This window comes from Schistocerca serialis, chromosome 11 (genome assembly GCF_023864345.2).
Source record: "Schistocerca serialis cubense isolate TAMUIC-IGC-003099 chromosome 11, iqSchSeri2.2, whole genome shotgun sequence".
NCBI lineage: Eukaryota > Metazoa > Arthropoda > Insecta > Orthoptera > Acrididae > Schistocerca > Schistocerca serialis.
In genome coordinates this window covers 160,879,714-160,900,684 of record NC_064648.1, presented here as the reverse complement: position 1 = coordinate 160,900,684, position 20,971 = coordinate 160,879,714, and the positions used below count along the sequence as shown (strand labels likewise).

The 20,971-nt window shown below is 42.0% G+C and overlaps 1 protein-coding gene across 1 annotated transcript in view; it reads left to right on the top strand.

Moving 5' to 3' along the window:
- LOC126426577 (ankyrin-3-like) overlaps window positions 1-20,971 on the top strand; it is a 53,852-nt gene that overhangs the window by 14,201 nt on the left and 18,680 nt on the right. The window contains exon 2 of the mRNA XM_050088474.1: window positions 19,119-19,689. Coding sequence (XP_049944431.1) covers window positions 19,130-19,689 — 560 coding nt within the window. The 5' untranslated portion in view covers window positions 19,119-19,129. The remainder of the gene's footprint in view (window positions 1-19,118; window positions 19,690-20,971) is intronic.

The window sequence follows — 20,971 nt, the reverse complement described above, 5'->3', positions numbered from 1 at the left end:
TGAGAGGTGCAGACACTCTCTTCTCACGATTACAGCTGTGGTAAACATTACCAAATGGATTCGCATTCTACGAACCCGGATTAACGTCAGCTGTGGAAGTTTGTGCGGCATTCGGGTTAGTTCAGATCCGGCCCAAATTTTCGTGTTTCGCAAACAGCGGCGGTCAGTCCGGATTCGCGAAATTCGAATACAGTACCCAATAAATGTAAAACTGTTTCCCATCTACACGAACCTACCGTTATATGTAGGGATATGTTTGTCAAGCCCTAACAACTTGTGTATCGGAAAAAAAATCAGAATAAATGGCGATTTCGTAAGTTTCTCATTACTGTGTCAGATGTTACGCTTGCACATGTTCTGTATAAAGGAGATAACTTAAAGTGAATCGTTACCACTGCCTGGTTGCTTATACTATTGTAAAACTTGCTGACACTTCAGTTTTGTGAAGCACGATGGATGCAAAGCACATGAATCGGCAGACACGCTACAGTTCCATACTCAAGAGACCAGACCTCTACAGTCATGTTGTATAGAGGTGACCGGTTTTTGAGCACTGACTGTAATAAGTGTACCGGTACTTGTGTCCGCCATCTTGCGTATTGATACACCCTCGTTCTGTGCAACGCAAACTTGGCAATCTGACGCCAACAAAAGAATTGGTAGACAGTTCCAGTATCCCTACCTTGCGCCAATTACTTTTAGCAACCTTTTTCCATGCAAAACCCAACTTCTGTAAAAATGAGGGTTGCAACCTTGTCTGGGCGACTATTCTATGTGCTCAGTTTAATCTCAGAATGAACGAGTTTTCTCGTTGTTTCGGTGATACCACAAGGCAACTTTGACCTTTATACAGGTCATGTAGGTAGGATAGATTCAGCTTGCTATTAAGTGGCAGAACAGAAACGAGAGAGAATTACGGGTTCCCTCAGAAATGCTTTTTTAGGAAACAGATGTTATTGTACGTTAAGAAGTCGAACTATGGCAGTGTTGACGATGAAATAGGTAACATAGTTTGGAGTACGTGCTGACTGAGTAAAATACCCTCGTATTTCTGGTCCTGGCCTAGAATGCAGCCGATGTAATACTGCAATAATTACCAACGGAGAGGGGACCCTGTCGGTTTCGGATAGTATCACAGCGGGCATTAGTGCCAACTAAAATACTGTTCTCGTCAAGATTTCTCTTGATATTATCTTTTCACTCCTGGGGGGGGGGGGGGGGGGGGAAGCAGCGAGACTGACGTCAGGGCGCAGCGAAGAACGGCTTCGGTGAACAAAGTACCCACCACCACATTCCGCAAAGTCGTCTCAGGTTTGGATCTGTAGGTGGCTACTTAGTTTCACTTATGCCCCATCACGATATTAATTTTGTGGTGCTTTATGTTTACATTTGATTGATACGCGAGAAGTGTGTTGGAAAAGAGCACTATAACGTATTACGGTTATGCACGTGAGGGTAAACAGGTACAGTCATGACAGTGCATTTCCTGTGCTTCATATCGTTTGAAAGCGATGTTTCACGCTGAATCGGAAAATACTGGGGTGTAAAAAATGTGTACACCACAGGAAGTTTTCAGGCAGAAGGAGGTTTCCTTCAGCTTGTATAAATCATACAGAAGTGTACATTTGACAACAGTAATTGTATAAATTTTTCGTTCTGGCATAGATATAGTGAAAGTTGTCTGTGGACTGGCGTGGACACCCGCGCGCACACATTAGTGGGCCTACAAGGGTTTAGTTTTTACCGACTGAGCTGCGGAACCATGGAAACGGACTGAGGTGGCGACGTTTCGGTGTTGGCCGGGAGATTTGCACCGGGGGTTGCTCGGCCGGTAGGAGAAAGCCGTCCCGTTTCACGCGACTTGGCCGATCAGCTCGACGGTGGAGATGACCTGAAGTTACGGGGGCGGCGCAAACTCCCAGACCCCGAGAGAAGGAAATTAGCGACTCGGTCGGGAATCGAACCCGGGACGCTAACCACAGACTGCGGACACTGCTGCACAGACCGTGAACACGAGTCGCTGTAAGATGTGTTGTGTCGCATTGTGTGTGGGGCTGTCCTCGCCTCCTCCCTGCTAGACGGGGTCCGGTCAGATGAGGTGAACAACTCGGAATCTGCAGGAGGTGCGGACCTTACACTGTACGCGTCGTCTGGGAAGGTATTGCCCGAAATTTCAACCCTAAAGGGGGTGAAACGAGGATGAAGAATGTTTAGAAAAATGTCGCTATTAAGGCAGTGTTGAGGGTAGAAATGCGAAAACTGGAATCTAGTTTCTCTGTCAGAAAGTAATAAAATATGTTTCGTGTTGCTGAAAATGCAGCCCCGAAGAGTCCAATAGCGCATGAAAATCTTTTATAAAATATTTCGGTACATTAAACAGTTGTAAAGCTAAATTTATGAAAACTGCTATTTTGCTCCCCTGTTAGATGTAAAGAAATATTTGTTAGAGGTTGAAAGTTGGTGTGGAAATATCTACACAACGCAAAACGTGTGATTTAGAAAAACTCGGCACTCCAGCTTCCAGAATAGCTTTTTGGTCAGAAATACATTGTGAAAAGACCGTGCTTACATGTGTAAGTAGGCTGTTTAGGTTTTCTTATTGGTAACGCCACATAGCGCTCTGTATGAAAATCACTGGCTGTGCTGTGTGCTAGAGTTGTGGCGATTCGTGAATGAGTCATTCATTTGAACGACTCTAAATAAAGAATCGTAAGAATCGAATCGTGATACGGACGAATCGTCGTTCAAAAGAATCGTAAGAACGATTGTGTGTTTTCGAGTCGTGACGATTCCAAGTTCCAACGATTCATCGATTCTTAGTACGCTATGCTTCGAAGGCAACTTCCCGAATCATGCCGAGTCGTGCCGAATGATTACGACCGCTAGATGGCAGTCAAGTGGAGGATGCGTGTGAACAAAGGAAGCTCAGAACGAACAAACGAAGTTCGTGGGCCGTAATATTACTCGTGAAAACCAAGCTGACACTTGGCGGTGGCTGACGGGAACGAGCGTAAAGGCATTTCCCATTTACTATCCCTATATAGTGCACATGCGCGGATTCGTATCATCCTACGTTTTTCTGTGCTCTTTCCAATTCCACAGCGCCTTATATTTCACTTTAAAGCAACTGTCAGCCCTCACACACTGCAAATTTATCTTAACTTTTGTTTCGTCGAAATACAAAGCATAGGTATTTTGCTTTTAATTTGTCTGAGAACTTGTTTCTGCCACGACTATTTATGTGAGAAGACGATATACTTCTAAAGTGTAGGATACAATCGTATACAGCGACATTACTACACTGCTAATTTGCTAATTCTGTTAGTTCCACCAGTCCCGCCACTAAATGGCTGTCGCACTAGACCAATATTACAGAGCCTATATAGAGAGAATGTAGGCACTTTAACCAATACCTTTCTAGGCGGATCGCTGTGTAATACCGTCTTTAAACAAAAGCTTTTTAATTAATAATTTCCAGTTCGAGTTTTCGAATGTTATCCTGTTCAGATTCATATTAAATTTAAGTGAAGTAATGTCGACGTATACGACTGAATCCTATTGTTTAGAAGTATGTCGTCTTCTCACGTAAATAGTAGTCACAGCGGCAAGTTCTCAGACAAATTAAAAGCCAAATACCTATGCTATGTATTTAGAAGAAATGAAAGTTAAGCTAAATTTGCTGTGTGGGAGGGCTTTCAGCTGCGTTATGATTTACAAGGGTGATGTGGACTTGGAAAGACATCTTAGCACAGAAAAACTTAGAATGATATGAGCCAAACCACGCCTGCCTCACTGCTAGATTTTGTTATTATAAAACAGACGTCTGTAGTTAGGTGTACTGAAATAAAACAACAGATGCAATCAAATCAAACGTGACCTTTCAACAATTAAGGCATTACACGTATAAATCGAGAATCACACTTGTAACGTCATTGCATGTTCACTCATAAATAAACTATCTTATCAGTTCGATTCTAACCCCATTGACAATTTTAGACCTGTCCTGCCATCTGTGAGTAAGATGTAGAATTTTTTGCATTCCGTAAGAATCGTGCCATCGAAGACTAGAATGAATCGTGAAAGAATCGTGAACGAATCGTAGGAATCGATTCGCAATGTGAGATTGAATCGTAGGAATCGAATCGGGAAAAAGAATCGTGTTGCCCACCTCTACTGTGTGCAGTCTGTGGCTAGTTTACATTGTTGTCTGCCATTGTAGTGTTGGGCAGCTAGATGTGAACAGCGCGTAGCGTTGCGCAGTTGGTGAGCCGCCAGCAGTGGTGGATGTGGGGAGAGAGATGGCGGAGTTTCGAAATTTGTAAGACTGGATGGCATTGTTTGTTCTCTATTAAAAATCTTTCATTTGCTAACTATGCCTATCAGTAGTTAGTGCCTTCCGTAGTTTGAATTTTTATTTAGCTGGCAGTAGTGGCGCTCGCTGTATTGCAGTAGTTCGAGTAATGAAGATTTTTGGTGAGGTAAGTGATTTGTGAAAGGTATAGGTTAATGTTAGTCAGGGCAATTCTTTTGTAGGGATTTTTGAAAGTCAGATTGCGTTGCGCTAAAAATATTGTCAGTTTAAGCTCAGTCCTGTACAATTTTTCTAAGGGGACGTGAAAAGCTAAGACGGTGTTTCAGTTGGTGAAGAACATGAAAATTCTATTAAATAAGAGCAAACAAGTTTCTCCAGGCCACACAGTCCGCGCGATCGAAGCGGCGGTCGCTCGGCCAGTTGTTTCTGGACTGCAGCCGCGGACCGATCATCGGACTGTATTCGGGCGAGAACGGAGCCAGAAGCACCGATTCTGCCTCAGATATCAGAACATGATTACTGCCGCGATATAAAGTCAGTCAGAAATCCAGGGGAACAGCTCGTACTGAACACAGGCGTGTAAAAGTCAACCTTTTACAAAACGGTTGGCGCAATGAACAACTTGGCGTTACTCGCTGTAATAAGTGCTCCTGATTTTAGAAATGCAAGTGTTCAGAAACACTCGTTTTCTGTTACAGTAAGGGATCAGAAATTTAGCATTGGAGGGCAGCGTGGAGGGTAAAAATCGTAGAGGGAGACCAAGAGATGACTCAACTGAATTACGATCTGGTTGATTGTATTGACAGCGGCATTCGACTGTTTGCCGGTGATTCTGTAGTGTACAGGAAAGTGGTATCACACGAAAGTTGTGAACAAGTCAATGAGGATTTGCAGAAAATAAACGTGTGGTGTAATCAACGGCAGTTATCTCTCAATATCAGTAAGTGTAACTTACTGCGTATAACAAAGCGAAAATCCCCATTAATATAACAGTGCAAGATAAATGACCAATCTTTGGATGCTGTAACATCCTTCAAGCACCTGGGTGTGACTACTCGAAATGATCTCAAATGGATCAGATTACACAAGTAACAGGTAAGGCGAACTCTAGATTGCGGTTTATTGGTAGACTCCTAAAGCGATGCAGTCCTTCAACAAAGGAAATCGCTTACAATACTTTAGTTCGTCCAGAGTAGTATTGTTGGTCTGTATGGGAGCCTTACCAGTTGGGTCTTACTGAAAAGACAGAGAAGGTCCAAAGAAGAGTGGCAAGATTCGTGACTGGTACGTTTAGCCATCCCGAGAGCGTTACAAACCCCTAGAAAGTTTGAAGTGCAACACACTTGCAGATAGACGACGCGCTAAACGGAAGGGGCTGCTCACTAAATTCCAAAATTAGATGTTCGCCGAGGATGTAGAGCATATATTATTACCCCCAACTTTCAAACCGAGCAATGATCACGACTCGAAGATACGGGAAATTAGAGCTCGCACTGAGGCGTTCAGACAGTCGTTTGGTGTGCGGACATTGCCACGCCGGCCATTTGCCGCCATTTTACGTGTTCCACTGGGTTGGCTCCCTTGTCTCCCCCTCCCCCTCCTCACCCGCCGCCGACCCGCAGTAAAGGTACTTACTGACCCTTCCGCTGGTTTTCTTAAGCCAGCCGTTGTGGCCGAGCGGTTCTAGGCGCTTCAGTCTGGAACTGCGCGATCGCTACGGTCGCAGGTTCGACTCCTGCCTGGGGCATGGATGTATGTGATGTCCTTAGGTTAGTTAGGTTTAAGTAGTTCTAAGCTCTAGGGGACTGATGACCTCAGATGTTAAGTCCCATAGTGCTCAGAGCCATTTGAACCACTTTTTTCTTAACATAGGACCAGAATCTCTATGGATTTTTCGCCACATTTCTAGAGTGTTTTGTTGTGGAAACTATTAAATGCATCTCGCATTTATATCCGCACCAAATTTCGAGCCACAGTAAAAATTCGCCCATCTTGGAGATTTTGCGCTCGTCTGAATTATGGGTTCCTTTTCGGTGATCGTGCAGCAGCTTTGTCGTGTTTTGTGTACCTTGGGGAATCAGTTCCGTCTGTTATTAATTTGTTATGAATCTCTTGAGTGCTGTTGATACTATTTCTTTGAACTCAAGCCACATATGGTCTTCACTTACATAGTTTGGAAGGATTGGAGACTGTCTCTTAGAAAGACGTCAACCGAATTAGTAGTTGCTTTTTTTTTAATTTACACATTTCATGTTTAGTTTTGGTGAATTTCTTTGTTACGGAATTTAGCCTTGCTACGACTCTGTGTTCACTAATTCCTGTATCCGTCGTGATGCTCAGGATTATTTGTGGCTAAGAGGTCAAGTGTGTTTTCGTAACCATTTACAATTTGAATGGCCTCGTGAACTAATTGTTCAAAATAATTTTATAAAAAGCCATTAGAACAATTACGGAAGTTGATTTCTTTCTACAGTAGTGTCTGAAAATATATTTTTGTCAACATACGGAAAGTAGATTGAAGTCACTGCCAACTATAATTGTATGAGTAGGGAACCTATTTGCGATGATACTAGAGTTTTCTTTGAAATGTTCAGCAACTGTTTCATCTGAGACCGGGGGACGGTGAAAGGAGCCAGTTATTAATCTATTCCGGTTGTCGAATATAACCTTTGTCCATACTAAGTCACAGGAACTATCTGCTTCAATATCGCTTGTGAGCTGGAACACACATTACATTTTTCCTTAAGTTGTGCTTCTTGTTTCTGTTGTTGTGGAGATCATTACAATTACTGCTTCTCCCTCCAAAACCTAGGATGCTTTCTCTTTGACCCTGTAAATACCAGAGCTAAACAATGTAGGACAACATACGTTACAAGCATACCATTCTGTAATTACTAAATTTCCTTATTTCTAACATTTTAAAACTGTACGTCAACTTTAGATGACGTGTCAATCACAGACGCTCTTATTTCTGCTTATGAACGTACTTCGTCATGTTTTGAACATTGTCCCACTACACTTCATTAACTAATATTTCGCCGAAAGGGATATCGGATTTTAGAGAGTAAATTAATATCTAGTATGTCGTTCTTCTTATCAAACATTCACATATCCATTTCTTCTTTCCTTATTGTCTCTTGGGCATCCAGCTGTAGTTATTAAAGTAGGCACAAATGCAGCGATCAAAAAGATATCATTAGCGTACATTCGCATTCTTTTTACAGCATCCTTTCTTGTTGCTCCCATGGCGATGGACTGTTTCTATCTCAATAAGTAAGCGTGAAAGGAAGCTACCGTACAGACATAGTATCTGTATTTATACTTGGCAGAACTAATTACATACTGGCATAATCGCCGGAATTGCTTTCGTTCCCCAAAAGTTATAAATATTTAGATTTCGGAAAAGAAGCTCTGTATTTTGCCAAGATGTCGAAGTAGTAGTTCCCTTAAGTACGGGTTGTATCCAGTAAGATGTGGAGACGGCGGTTTGAAAGCGGACAGAAGTAGTATGAGGAAGCGCGTCCCTTACCTGATGGATCGCTGGTCAAGCTACCTGGCGAAGGGGCAAGTGTGGCAAATGTCCGGCATTCCAGTCCCACCTTTTTTCCCACGTGCTATCCGCGAGTGGAACAGAGCTCGTGGGGGGGGGGGGGCGAAGGAATATGACTGGTGATGCGAATAGTGCCCTCCGCTATGCACGGCGATAAAACCCACATCCAGGCAGTGCCTGTGAAATACCATCCCTACATCGTGTAAGGATCATCAGTTCGAATGCCACTGTGGCCTCATCTGGTCTAGTTATTGCTTAACTCGCTCCCTCCGTTTATTCCTATATACAGGGTGGCCCATTTTAATCCATAATGTGGAATAAGTCGGGATGTTGTTGTTGATGTTGTTGTAGTCTTCAGTCCTGAGACTGGTTTGATGCAGCTCTCCATGCTACTCTATCCTGTGCAAGCTTCTTCATCTCCCAGTACCTACTGCAGCCTACATCCTTCTGAATCTGCTTAGTGTATTCATCTCTTGGTCTCCCTCTACGATTTTTACCCTCCACGCTGCTCTCCAATACTAAACCGGTGATCCCTTGATGCCTCAGAACATGTCCTACCAACCGATCCCTTCTTCTAGTCAAGTTGTGCCACAAACTCCTCCCGAATTCGATTCAACACCTCCTCATTAGTTATGTGATCTACCCATCTAATCTTCAGCATTCTTCTGTAGCACCACATTTCGAAAGCTTCTATTCTCTTCTTGTCTAAATTATTTATCGTCTATATTTCACTTCCATACATGGCCACACTCCATACAAATACTTTCGGAAACGAATTCCTGACACTTAAATCTATACTCGATGTTAACGTATTTCTCTTCTTCAGAAACGCTTTCCTTGCCATTGCTAGTCCACATTTTATATCCTCTATACTTCGAACATCATCAGTTATTTTGCTACCCAAATAGCAAAACTCCTTTACTACTTTAAGTGTCTCATTTCCTAATCTGATTCCCTCAGCATCACCCGACTTAATTCGACTGCATTCCATTATACTTGTTTCGCTTTTGTTGATGTTCATCTTATACCCTCCTTTCAAGACACTGTGCATTCCGTTCAACTGCTCTTCCAAGTCCTTTGCTGTCTCTGACAGAATTACAATGTCATCGACAAACCTTAATGTTTTTAGTTTTTCTCCATGGATTTCAATGCCTACTCCGAATTTTCCTTTTGTTTCCTTAAAGTAAAAATTTGCAACTTGGAGTGGTTTTTTATGCTACTGCTGAATAGTAGTTGTTGCCCTAAGGCACTGCAGTATGCTGGAAGTTGGCAAAAGAAAATGTGTTTGTGAGATGCAGTAGCTGCTGTTAATTTTTTCCAGAGGAAATCTGTTTCTCACATGTAGAACACTCAAGCTTGCCATACTTCAGACATTTGGTGGGTGATTTGATAAATGTAATAGATACCTCTTGACTAGCTTTTTCCACTCAAGTGATTACTCATTTGACGGCTCTTCACTCACAAAGCATCTGACTTTGAGGCACGAGCAGTTTTTAAGCAGTTTAAGGACTGCATGGTTTTCGGAGGTTGGTGGTTAAGTGGGGAACCAAGTCACTTTGCCCGAGGACAGGAGAATCTCGCGTGTGTCTTTTTCAGCAGGAAGGGCGTCCTGCTTTTTAGTCGGGCGAAGTCTCTCATATGTTACTTACAATGCAATAGTGTTGCACAATCGCAGTTCCCGGACTAAGTGCATAATGAAACTCATCGTATGTGTCAGTATGGGCACTGACTCCGTTGTAATTCTGCCCATTGATCACTTCACGATGTCTGCATACAGGGAAAAAAAAACCAATAGAGAGCTGACCATTTATGTAGCCTCACAGTTGCATTTGTGCGCGCTGATTACGTGATGACGTTCAGACAGAGCACATGGTCGTAATAGGACTCACAAAGCCACTCATTGTAGGTTTCTTCCAGTATTTAACGACCGTTAAGTTCTGAATTTTCCTTCCAGCTCTGGAGGAAGTTTAAATACAGTAATGCAATAATTATAGATAACGCAGATGGATGATGTATTGTTCATTATTACGGACTCGTTATGTATCACCCGAGTTGTTTACGTGTGAGAGCAGCAAGGCCCTTGTATTTACTGGAGAAACCAATCAGTTACAGTCCCTTAAGAGATCAAGTGTGATTCTTCCTCCTCCCAAACTGAGTTTCACTTATCTACACCCTTGAAACGACTGTGAAGTGCATGGCAGTGGGTACATCCATCGTATCACTTACTAGGACTTTCTCATGGTCCGTTCACGTTCAGGGGTGTGTGAAGAATCATTAAAGTGCCTCTGTGTGTGCAGTAATCAGTCTAAACTTGTCTTCGTGATCTGTGCGAGAGCCATACGAATGGAGTTACGATGTATTCGCAGAGTCAGGATTTGACGTTGGTTCTACAGACTTTCTAAATGTGGTTTTATGGAATGTTGTCTCCTCCAGAAATCACCTGCACTCAGTGCAGTCCTTAGCTCTTCGAAAAGCACGCAGAATGGCAAAATTCTGGGCTGATTTAACAATTGAGGCATTCCAATAAACCTTGAAAACAAAACTCAGTGAAATCACTCACCCAGACTCAGTATAGAAACATTCCTATAATGCATATAATGTCTCGTAATCTGCTCGAAACACGCCGCGCAGTGTTTGTGTACAAAATAAAATGTTCACATGCAAATATCTCCTAAAATAAATCACTCACAAATCTCAAGCTCTCACAAAATATTCAGTACTGTAGTCGCTCTTTGTCAACGGCAAGAGAAGCAATAAAACGCGCAAATTTCTTTACTTTGGAATAAACATAGGCGTTTACCAGAAGATGGTTCCCGAACGACTTAATAGACTCCTAGATCGGAGGCACAAAGCCGTACTCGTGCGCATGGGATATGCTTAATTCCTATTGGCTAATATGTTAAACAGCCAATCAGATCATTTCGAACACTTGCATACTTCAGGTATTTTTAGTGACAGCCAATCAGATTACTGCATGTAATTTAGACTAGAAATCACGTAATTCCAAAACTAAATAAAATTTAATGAAGACAAAATTAGATTCCGTTCCGCAACATAAATTACTTACAGATTTAATACTCAGCGCCCCTTCTGGCTGCCTTTTACAAAACCAAAGTAAGTCGGGCATACGTTACAAATTCCACTATTGTACAAGAAACGTTCTCATACATAGATTTACTTAATTTCCATAAAATTTCAACGTATCTCCTCAGATCCTGCAAAACACTTACGTAACCAAAACACTTACGTAACCAAAACACTTACGTAACCAAAACACTTACGTAACCAAAACACTTACGTAACCAAAACACTTACGTAACCAAAACACTTACGTAACCAAAACACTTACGTAACCAAAACACTTACGTAACCAAAACACTTACGTAACCAAAACACTTACGTAACCAAAACACTTACGTAACCAAAACACTTACGTAACCAAAACACTTACGTAACCAAAACACTTACGTAACCAAAACACTTACGTAACCAAAACACTTACGTAACCAAAACACTTACGTAACCAAAACACTTACGTAACCAAAACACTTACGTAACCAAAACACTTACGTAACCAAAACACTTACGTAACCAAAACACTTACGTAACCAAAACACTTACGTAACCAAAACACTTACGTAACCAAAACACTTACGTAACCAAAACACTTACGTAACCAAAACACTTACGTAACCAAAACACTTACGTAACCAAAACACTTACGTAACCAAAACACTTACGTAACCAAAACACTTACGTAACCAAAACACTTACGTAACCAAAACACTTACGTAACCAAAACACTTACGTAACCAAAACACTTACGTAACCAAAACACTTACGTAACCAAAACACTTACGTAACCAAAACACTTACGTAACCAAAACACTTACGTAACCAAAACACTTACGTAACCAAAACACTTACGTAACCAAAACACTTACGTAACCAAAACACTTACGTAACCAAAACACTTACGTAACCAAAACACTTACGTAACCAAAACACTTACGTAACCAAAACACTTACGTAACCAAAACACTTACGTAACCAAAACACTTACGTAACCAAAACACTTACGTAACCAAAACACTTACGTAACCAAAACACTTACGTAACCAAAACACTTACGTAACCAAAACACTTACGTAACCAAAACACTTACGTAACCAAAACACTTACGTAACCAAAACACTTACGTAACCAAAACACTTACGTAACCAAAACACTTACGTAACCAAAACACTTACGTAACCAAAACACTTACGTAACCAAAACACTTACGTAACCAAAACACTTACGTAACCAAAACACTTACGTAACCAAAACACTTACGTAACCAAAACACTTACGTAACCAAAACACTTACGTAACCAAAACACTTACGTAACCAAAACACTTACGTAACCAAAACACTTACGTAACCAAAACACTTACGTAACCAAAACACTTACGTAACCAAAACACTTACGTAACCAAAACACTTACGTAACCAAAACACTTACGTAACCAAAACACTTACGTAACCAAAACACTTACGTAACCAAAACACTTACGTAACCAAAACACTTACGTAACCAAAACACTTACGTAACCAAAACACTTACGTAACCAAAACACTTACGTAACCAAAACACTTACGTAACCAAAACACTTACGTAACCAAAACACTTACGTAACCAAAACACTTACGTAACCAAAACACTTACGTAACCAAAACACTTACGTAACCAAAACACTTACGTAACCAAAACACTTACGTAACCAAAACACTTACGTAACCAAAACACTTACGTAACCAAAACACTTACGTAACCAAAACACTTACGTAACCAAAACACTTACGTAACCAAAACACTTACGTAACCAAAACACTTACGTAACCAAAACACTTACGTAACCAAAACACTTACGTAACCAAAACACTTACGTAACCAAAACACTTACGTAACCAAAACACTTACGTAACCAAAACACTTACGTAACCAAAACACTTACGTAACCAAAACACTTACGTAACCAAAACACTTACGTAACCAAAACACTTACGTAACCAAAACACTTACGTAACCAAAACACTTACGTAACCAAAACACTTACGTAACCAAAACACTTACGTAACCAAAACACTTACGTAACCAAAACACTTACGTAACCAAAACACTTACGTAACCAAAACACTTACGTAACCAAAACACTTACGTAACCAAAACACTTACGTAACCAAAACACTTACGTAACCAAAACACTTACGTAACCAAAACACTTACGTAACCAAAACACTTACGTAACCAAAACACTTACGTAACCAAAACACTTACGTAACCAAAACACTTACGTAACCAAAACACTTACGTAACCAAAACACTTACGTAACCAAAACACTTACGTAACCAAAACACTTACGTAACCAAAACACTTACGTAACCAAAACACTTACGTAACCAAAACACTTACGTAACCAAAACACTTACGTAACCAAAACACTTACGTAACCAAAACACTTACGTAACCAAAACACTTACGTAACCAAAACACTTACGTAACCAAAACACTTACGTAACCAAAACACTTACGTAACCAAAACACTTACGTAACCAAAACACTTACGTAACCAAAACACTTACGTAACCAAAACACTTACGTAACCAAAACACTTACGTAACCAAAACACTTACGTAACCAAAACACTTACGTAACCAAAACACTTACGTAACCAAAACACTTACGTAACCAAAACACTTACGTAACCAAAACACTTACGTAACCAAAACACTTACGTAACCAAAACACTTACGTAACCAAAACACTTACGTAACCAAAACACTTACGTAACCAAAACACTTACGTAACCAAAACACTTACGTAACCAAAACACTTACGTAACCAAAACACTTACGTAACCAAAACACTTACGTAACCAAAACACTTACGTAACCAAAACACTTACGTAACCAAAACACTTACGTAACCAAAACACTTACGTAACCAAAACACTTACGTAACCAAAACACTTACGTAACCAAAACACTTACGTAACCAAAACACTTACGTAACCAAAACACTTACGTAACCAAAACACTTACGTAACCAAAACACTTACGTAACCAAAACACTTACGTAACCAAAACACTTACGTAACCAAAACACTTACGTAACCAAAACACTTACGTAACCAAAACACTTACGTAACCAAAACACTTACGTAACCAAAACACTTACGTAACCAAAACACTTACGTAACCAAAACACTTACGTAACCAAAACACTTACGTAACCAAAACACTTACGTAACCAAAACACTTACGTAACCAAAACACTTACGTAACCAAAACACTTACGTAACCAAAACACTTACGTAACCAAAACACTTACGTAACCAAAACACTTACGTAACCAAAACACTTACGTAACCAAAACACTTACGTAACCAAAACACTTACGTAACCAAAACACTTACGTAACCAAAACACTTACGTAACCAAAACACTTACGTAACCAAAACACTTACGTAACCAAAACACTTACGTAACCAAAACACTTACGTAACCAAAACACTTAGGTAACCAAAACACAATGCAATAATAATTTTCCAAAGTACTTTTTATTTAGTCAGAAATCTGTGGTAATGAAATGAAAGAAAATTCCGAAAATTAGATTTTATGGACCTGTACTTCTGGTTGTAGTTTAAATTGATACTATAGATGAATCCATCACAGTCGTCCCTTAGGTAAAAATTTATATCTCCGAAAGTAGTGAAGTTATTCACTTGAAATCAGCTGTGCCAGCGTGAGAACCAAAATTCTGCTCTCCTCCCAGCTCTGTGGTAAGCTACGCTTTCGATGTAAGATGACAATTCGTAATAATTAGCTACATTACAAACCCAGAGAGTGCTTGAAAAAGTTTTCATATTTTCATATAGCTGACATGGGCAGTTTCATCTGGTTGTTTCATTTAACTGATAAAACTGACCGAGTGAGTAAACAGTTGATCAGCCACTCACGTCTTGCTGCATCAGTGACTGGCCGTCATCCGTGTACTGCTTGCCATGGAGTGAATCCTTCGTTGGACCAAACAGACGGAAGTCAGAAGGTGCGAGATGCGGGTTGTTCAGCTCTGAGTGATCCACCGGTCACCTTGAATGAGAGCACGTTCCCACATCGCAGGAGTCACAGCCGTCTGCAGCTGGCCGACACGCAGGAGGTCGACCAGATATGCACAACCTTGCTGCAACGATGGCGCTCTAGGCCAGGCGTTGATCACCAGTAAGCTCTTCTGACGCTGACAGACACCTCGCACTACGACTCGCGGTGCTTCTGTTCACTGCCAAATCTCCTCAGACATTCTGCAAGCGGGTATGAAGATCTCTGATGCTCTGGTTTTCATCCGAGAGACACTCAGTGACAGCTCTCTGCTTGGGTCGCACCCCCTTTATGGACGCCATTTTGGAGGCTACATACGGTGCTGTCAGCTGTTGGAATTTCATGAAGCTGTAGGGGCTGAAGTGGGAATATTCCACGATGTCTCATAAATTTCACTTTTTCCAACAGAAATTGGCCAAGAAAAAAGTGTAGCGTTGCAGTTCGAATGCCCCCGTAATTTTGTAAGTAGCTCAGTTGGACGATGATTGTGCTTATGTATTTTAGTCTGGGTCCTTGATGTGGCTAGATTCTTCACAATCCCTGTCTTCGTCTCAGCATCTGGTAGCAAGAAATGCGTGTGTTTGAGAGTAGCTCCTCCTTAGATTTCTCCGTGAGGTCACTGCAAATTTGTTTAATATCGTTCTCGGCCGAAAACACTAAAATCTTATTGTTATCTGAGCTGCACAGTGAAGTCGCTACCACAACCAGGACAGACACACAGCCAAACCAGTTACAGAAGTACTGGCCTGCACGTCAACTTGTTCCGAAAATGACGAAGAGATTAAGGAAATGCTTTTTGAGAGAAAAGAAATTGGTCAGATCGTTAAACAAGATGAAAACTTGAGATGGGGCACTCGAAATCGATAGTCGGAATACGAAGCGGAAGAAAAGTTGGAGGAGAAAAGAACTGAAGTAAGGGAATGAAAGGGGAAGCTGTCCGGCAGAATTTTGCACTGAGCATAATTTAACCACTAACAGTTTGTTTGAATCATGAAAGACAATTGCGTACATGACAGGAGTCAGAATGCACCTCACTATTTGAGACATACTATATAGTCCTAATATTTACTATTACTTAACAAATGAGATTAATGTGCTCGGATCGAACCTTCTCTCATGACTCTGGAAGTTGCGAATGTCCATTCCAATCAGCTGGAAATTTGTTTCCTGAACCAGAGATTACGAGTTGCAATTTTCATGTTAATCAACGACGTGGAAGAAAAACGAAGAAAGACATTGTCATCTAACAATGTATCCAGAGTACGATATATTATCTTAGAAATATTGGATAATGGTTGGCTGTCTATTCAGAAAATACTGTCTGAAAAACTAGAGTTTCGTCGATTATTTGACTTTCTGGACCAGTTGGTTGATAAAAAGACCAGATGCCATCAGACATGTGGAATTACAGTGGAAGGCCCCATCACATCGAAAACGCCTCTGAGGGGTGGAAGAAAGTTATCTACTAATATCAAAAGCTCAGCCAAATGTTTACTCATTAATAAAAACCTTCAAGAAGGTTGATTAATTTCGAATTTGGATGGAAAAAGAATAAAGAAGACTGCAATTCATACTGATGAGGCGACTGTAAAGATTCCAAATTGATGGCACCGTGAAATCGTTTCTAACTTGTGTGACCCACACACGGAAATTACACTGTAGAAGGAAACATCACCACCATTGGAAATTATATAAATATTGAAAAGTAGTTTAATGCACGTCGTACTCATTGGAAAGCTTGTAAACAACTTTAATGATGGACGAAATGAGACCACTTCCTCACGGTTTTCCTGGGAAACGACACACCGACAGCTAAATACCTGTTGCAATTTGTGGAACATTCGGTAATGAAGACCGGTAGGGCTACCTTAAAGGTCATGCCTCTTCTAGGGCACCAGCACGGCACTCCTATTGAGAGAGACTCTATGAAGAAAAACCTGTGTGGGTGGACAGCAAACGGAAAACCGGTGCAGAAGACACAAATGACAAGCAGCCACATCCACTCATTCGCCCTCTGTCTGCAGACCACTGCACGCTGTGTGGTCGAACCACTGTCCTCCCGAATGAGAGCCCAGAGTCTATCACCGCCGCTTCCTGCATACCCAGTCCACTACTTGCATTTCACGCACGTTTCTCTGCCGGTTACTTGGCGCAAACACGTACGAAGATTGTGTCTCCAAAATATGCTGAAGGTGATCGGGACCATGGCTATCTGTCTACTAATAATTCAGACACGATCCCGCTCAGTATCTTGGCAAATTTGTGATTATCTAGAAAACCGTTTGAGTGAAAGGCTCTGCGGAAGCTCAGTGTAAACTACTGTCGCATTGCGAGTGTCACAATAAAGTAGAATACTACACCACTGATCTCAGGATACATTAAAGATTTATAAGACAATGACGTCTGTTTCTTAGATGAGGAACATGTCGATGCTCGAAGACCGTATGGAAATGTAAACGGCTTTACAGTTTTTACCACTTCGTTTGACATGCAGCAGCACTTGGATGTAGGAAAATGCGGTAACAATACCTGTAAACAACAGTAAAAAGTCGTTCATTATGCGATTACAACGCCAGTGTCCAAAGTTTTGAGCCTATAACACTGAGTGCATACTTGGAATGGGGAGGGGAAAAAAACAAAAAACCACAAAGCGATATAAAACGGAAACAAATGTACAACTAAGGAGGGATGGGGAAGGAAGACTTGGGTTGGTCGGGTGGCTTCCAGAAGCCTGCAGTGTACGTGTTGGCCTGCGACCCTGCGCTGACCTCCGGCGCTACGCTCTGTACAGCACTGCCTCGGCGTCTCCATCCACGTCGGGCTGCCGTGACAGAAGCCTTGGGACGAATTCTTAGGCGCTCTCCTGGCACCGTAACGGTCCGGAAGACGTCTTTCGCTGGTCGAATGGAGATGCTCATTCGGCACGACGCCGTTCTCGCGAAACCCACTTGTCTGAATTTACGAAACCAGTTTACACTGTAGGGTGTGGAACTATTTCACTGACTCCGTCGTTTGCCCCTCATACGACCAGGAGAGTCAAGAGTGATGTCGGAGCTGTGATAGAGCTTACTTTGGTTTAACCATGACGTATCTGTCACCTAATAACTATACGAACGTTCTGTGGGGCAAAGATGCTATATAAACACGTCCACGCCAAAAGGAGATACAAATATATATTTGTGGGAAAGTTCCACAACACACGTTCTGGAAATGGAGGTAACGAGTTTAATTCCTAAACTGCTCAACCTGGAAATACCTGGGTACACCATAGCTTGCAACATTCGGATAAAATGGCGACGTGATTTATGATTGTATTATGCAGCATTCTTTACAATGTAGGTGGCCGCTGCATCTTTTTCTGAAGAAAGAAGATGCAGATATCGATCTGTTCAAAGGAGAGTTAAAGATACCAATGAATTTAGACTCTTACAGTGGTTCAAAACTGTTCAAATGGCTCTGAGGACCATGGGACTTAACATCAGAGGTCATCAGTCCAATAGAACCTAGAACTACTTAAACCTAACTAAGCTAAGGACATCACACACATCGATGCCCGAGGCGGGATTCTAACCTGCGACCGTAGCATGCGCGCGGTTCCGGATGGAAGCGACTAGAACCGCTCGGCCACCATGGCCGGTCAAGTTTAATCGTGCCTACCCTGAGAAATTCACCGAGGAAACTGATTTCTGCATTACATGTACATTGCTTCTGATCAGGTGTCACGGATCTGAGGAACCTGAGATAAGGAGGAAGAAAATTTTTCTCAGAGGTGCCACGAGCTTGGATTTAAATATAAGTCCTGTAACTTTAGTGCTGAAAGAAGTTTGTTGTTTTGCCATTTTTTTGCTATGACATAAATAAACCATCTTTTGACTGAGAGCGATAACATTTTTAGAAGGTGAAAGCAGTCTATCGTAGCACCGCGCTGGTAGTTAAAAACCTTAGGTGATCACGAAGCAGTACGGACCCTTGTCATTTGAAGGAAACTGGTGACGTTGCAATTGATTTAGGGTGTACAACACTTTAACAGCTGTTGTTTCATACAGGTATGCATGCGCCTCGTACAAGTGTTGAGGGTGCAGTGTGAGGGCTGCTCAGTGGTACTGTGTTTCAGGACCACCCACCATGTCGGCAGTTACGGAGGTTCAGAACACCACAACCGAGGCCCTGGCCGCCCTGGTAGACGGGGGTGAAGACGCCCTGGTGACATTAGTGGCGGGCGAGACGAGGGTGGCGGCTCACAGGGCCGTGTTGGCAGCCGCGAGCCCCGTGTTCGCAGCGATGTTCGCGCACGACATGCTGGAGGCCAGCTGCGGCCAGGTGAGCATCGACGTGGAGGGGCCGGTGCTGAAGCTCCTGGTCGCCTACGCGTATACCCTGCAGGCCCCCCAGCTGCCCGACACGGCCCCCCAGCTGCTGGCGGCGGCCGAGAAGTACGGCTTGTCGGCCCTGAAGGCTGCCTGCGAGCGGCAGCTGATGTCGCAGTTGGCCGTCGAGACCGCAGCGGCGACGGCCGTCACGGCAGTGAGGCACTCGTGCCCGGACGCCACCAGGGCTGCCGTCGCCTTCATAAAGGACCACCTGCAGGTGATGGCCACGCGGGGCTGGGCGGACGCTGTGCTCGAGTACCCGCAAGAAGTCATTGAAGTCAGCAGAATGCTCGGTGAGCCACCAGCAGAAGCCAGGTAAGCACGATTCCCTTTTTGGCAGTGCTACTGTGAATTTGACGTCGTCCTTGCTTTGTTCGTCGTGGGTTTCTTTGCTGCCTACATTGCATAGCACCTTAACGTCATCTACTTACTGGTCGTCGGTCACGATGCTAAGTCTCTCATTGTTTACACTTCTTCTGCTTCTTACCAATTTCGCCTTTCTCTGATTTACTCTGATTCCATATTCTGTACTCATTCGACTGTCCATTCCATTCAGCAAACCCTGTAATTCTTCTTCATTGTCACTGAGGGAGTCAGTCATCAGCAAATCTTATATCATTTCACCCTGAATTTTAATTCCACTCTTCAATCTTTCCATTAAATTTTCCAAAGCACTTTTAAAATCTGATTCTGATCACCATTATTTTCCATACCGACTCCTGCTTGTTCTTCTGTCACGCCATCGGACAAGTTGTTCCAATCAGCGAGGCCTTCAGTGTACTCTTTCCAACTATCCGATCTCGCCTCTGTATTTAACACTCGAATTCCCATTGTGCTCTTAATGTTACCACGCTTGCCTCTAATTTTGTGGAAGATTGCTTTGACTTTTCTATATGCTGCGTCAGTTGTCCCAAGAATCATTTCTTCTTTGATTTTTTCACATTTTTTGTGCAGCCAATTCACCTTAGCTTCTCTGCACTTCTATTCATTTCATCCTTAAATGACATATTTCTCTATTACTGAATTTTCCTGAATATTTTTGAACTTCTTTCTTTGATTGATCAACTGAAGGATTTCTTATGTTTTCCATAGTTTCTTCGCAGTTAGCTTCTTTGTACCGACGTTTTTCCTTCCAACTTCTGTTACTGTTGTTGTTGAAGATATCTATTCCTCTTCGACTGAACTACCTATTGAGCTGCTTATTATTGCAGTATCTGTAGCCTCAGAGAACATAAATCTCATCTCTTCTTTCCTTAGTACTACTGTATTCCACTTCTTTGTCCATCGATGGCTCCTGACGAGTCTCATAAAATTCAGCCTACTCTTCATCACTGCTAAATTGTTATGACTATATCTACTCCTGGGTATGCTTTACAGTCCAATATCTGATTTCAAAATGTTAGACTGACAATAATATAGTGTGACTTTAAACCTCCCATATTTCGGTCCTTTTCCAAGTATACCCCCTTGTCTCAAGATTCTTGAATAGACTATACCAGCTATTACTAGAATAAATTTACTGTAGAGCTTAACTAGCCTTTCTTCTCTCCTATTCCTATTATCAAGTACATATTCTCGTGTAACCCTTTCTTCTACT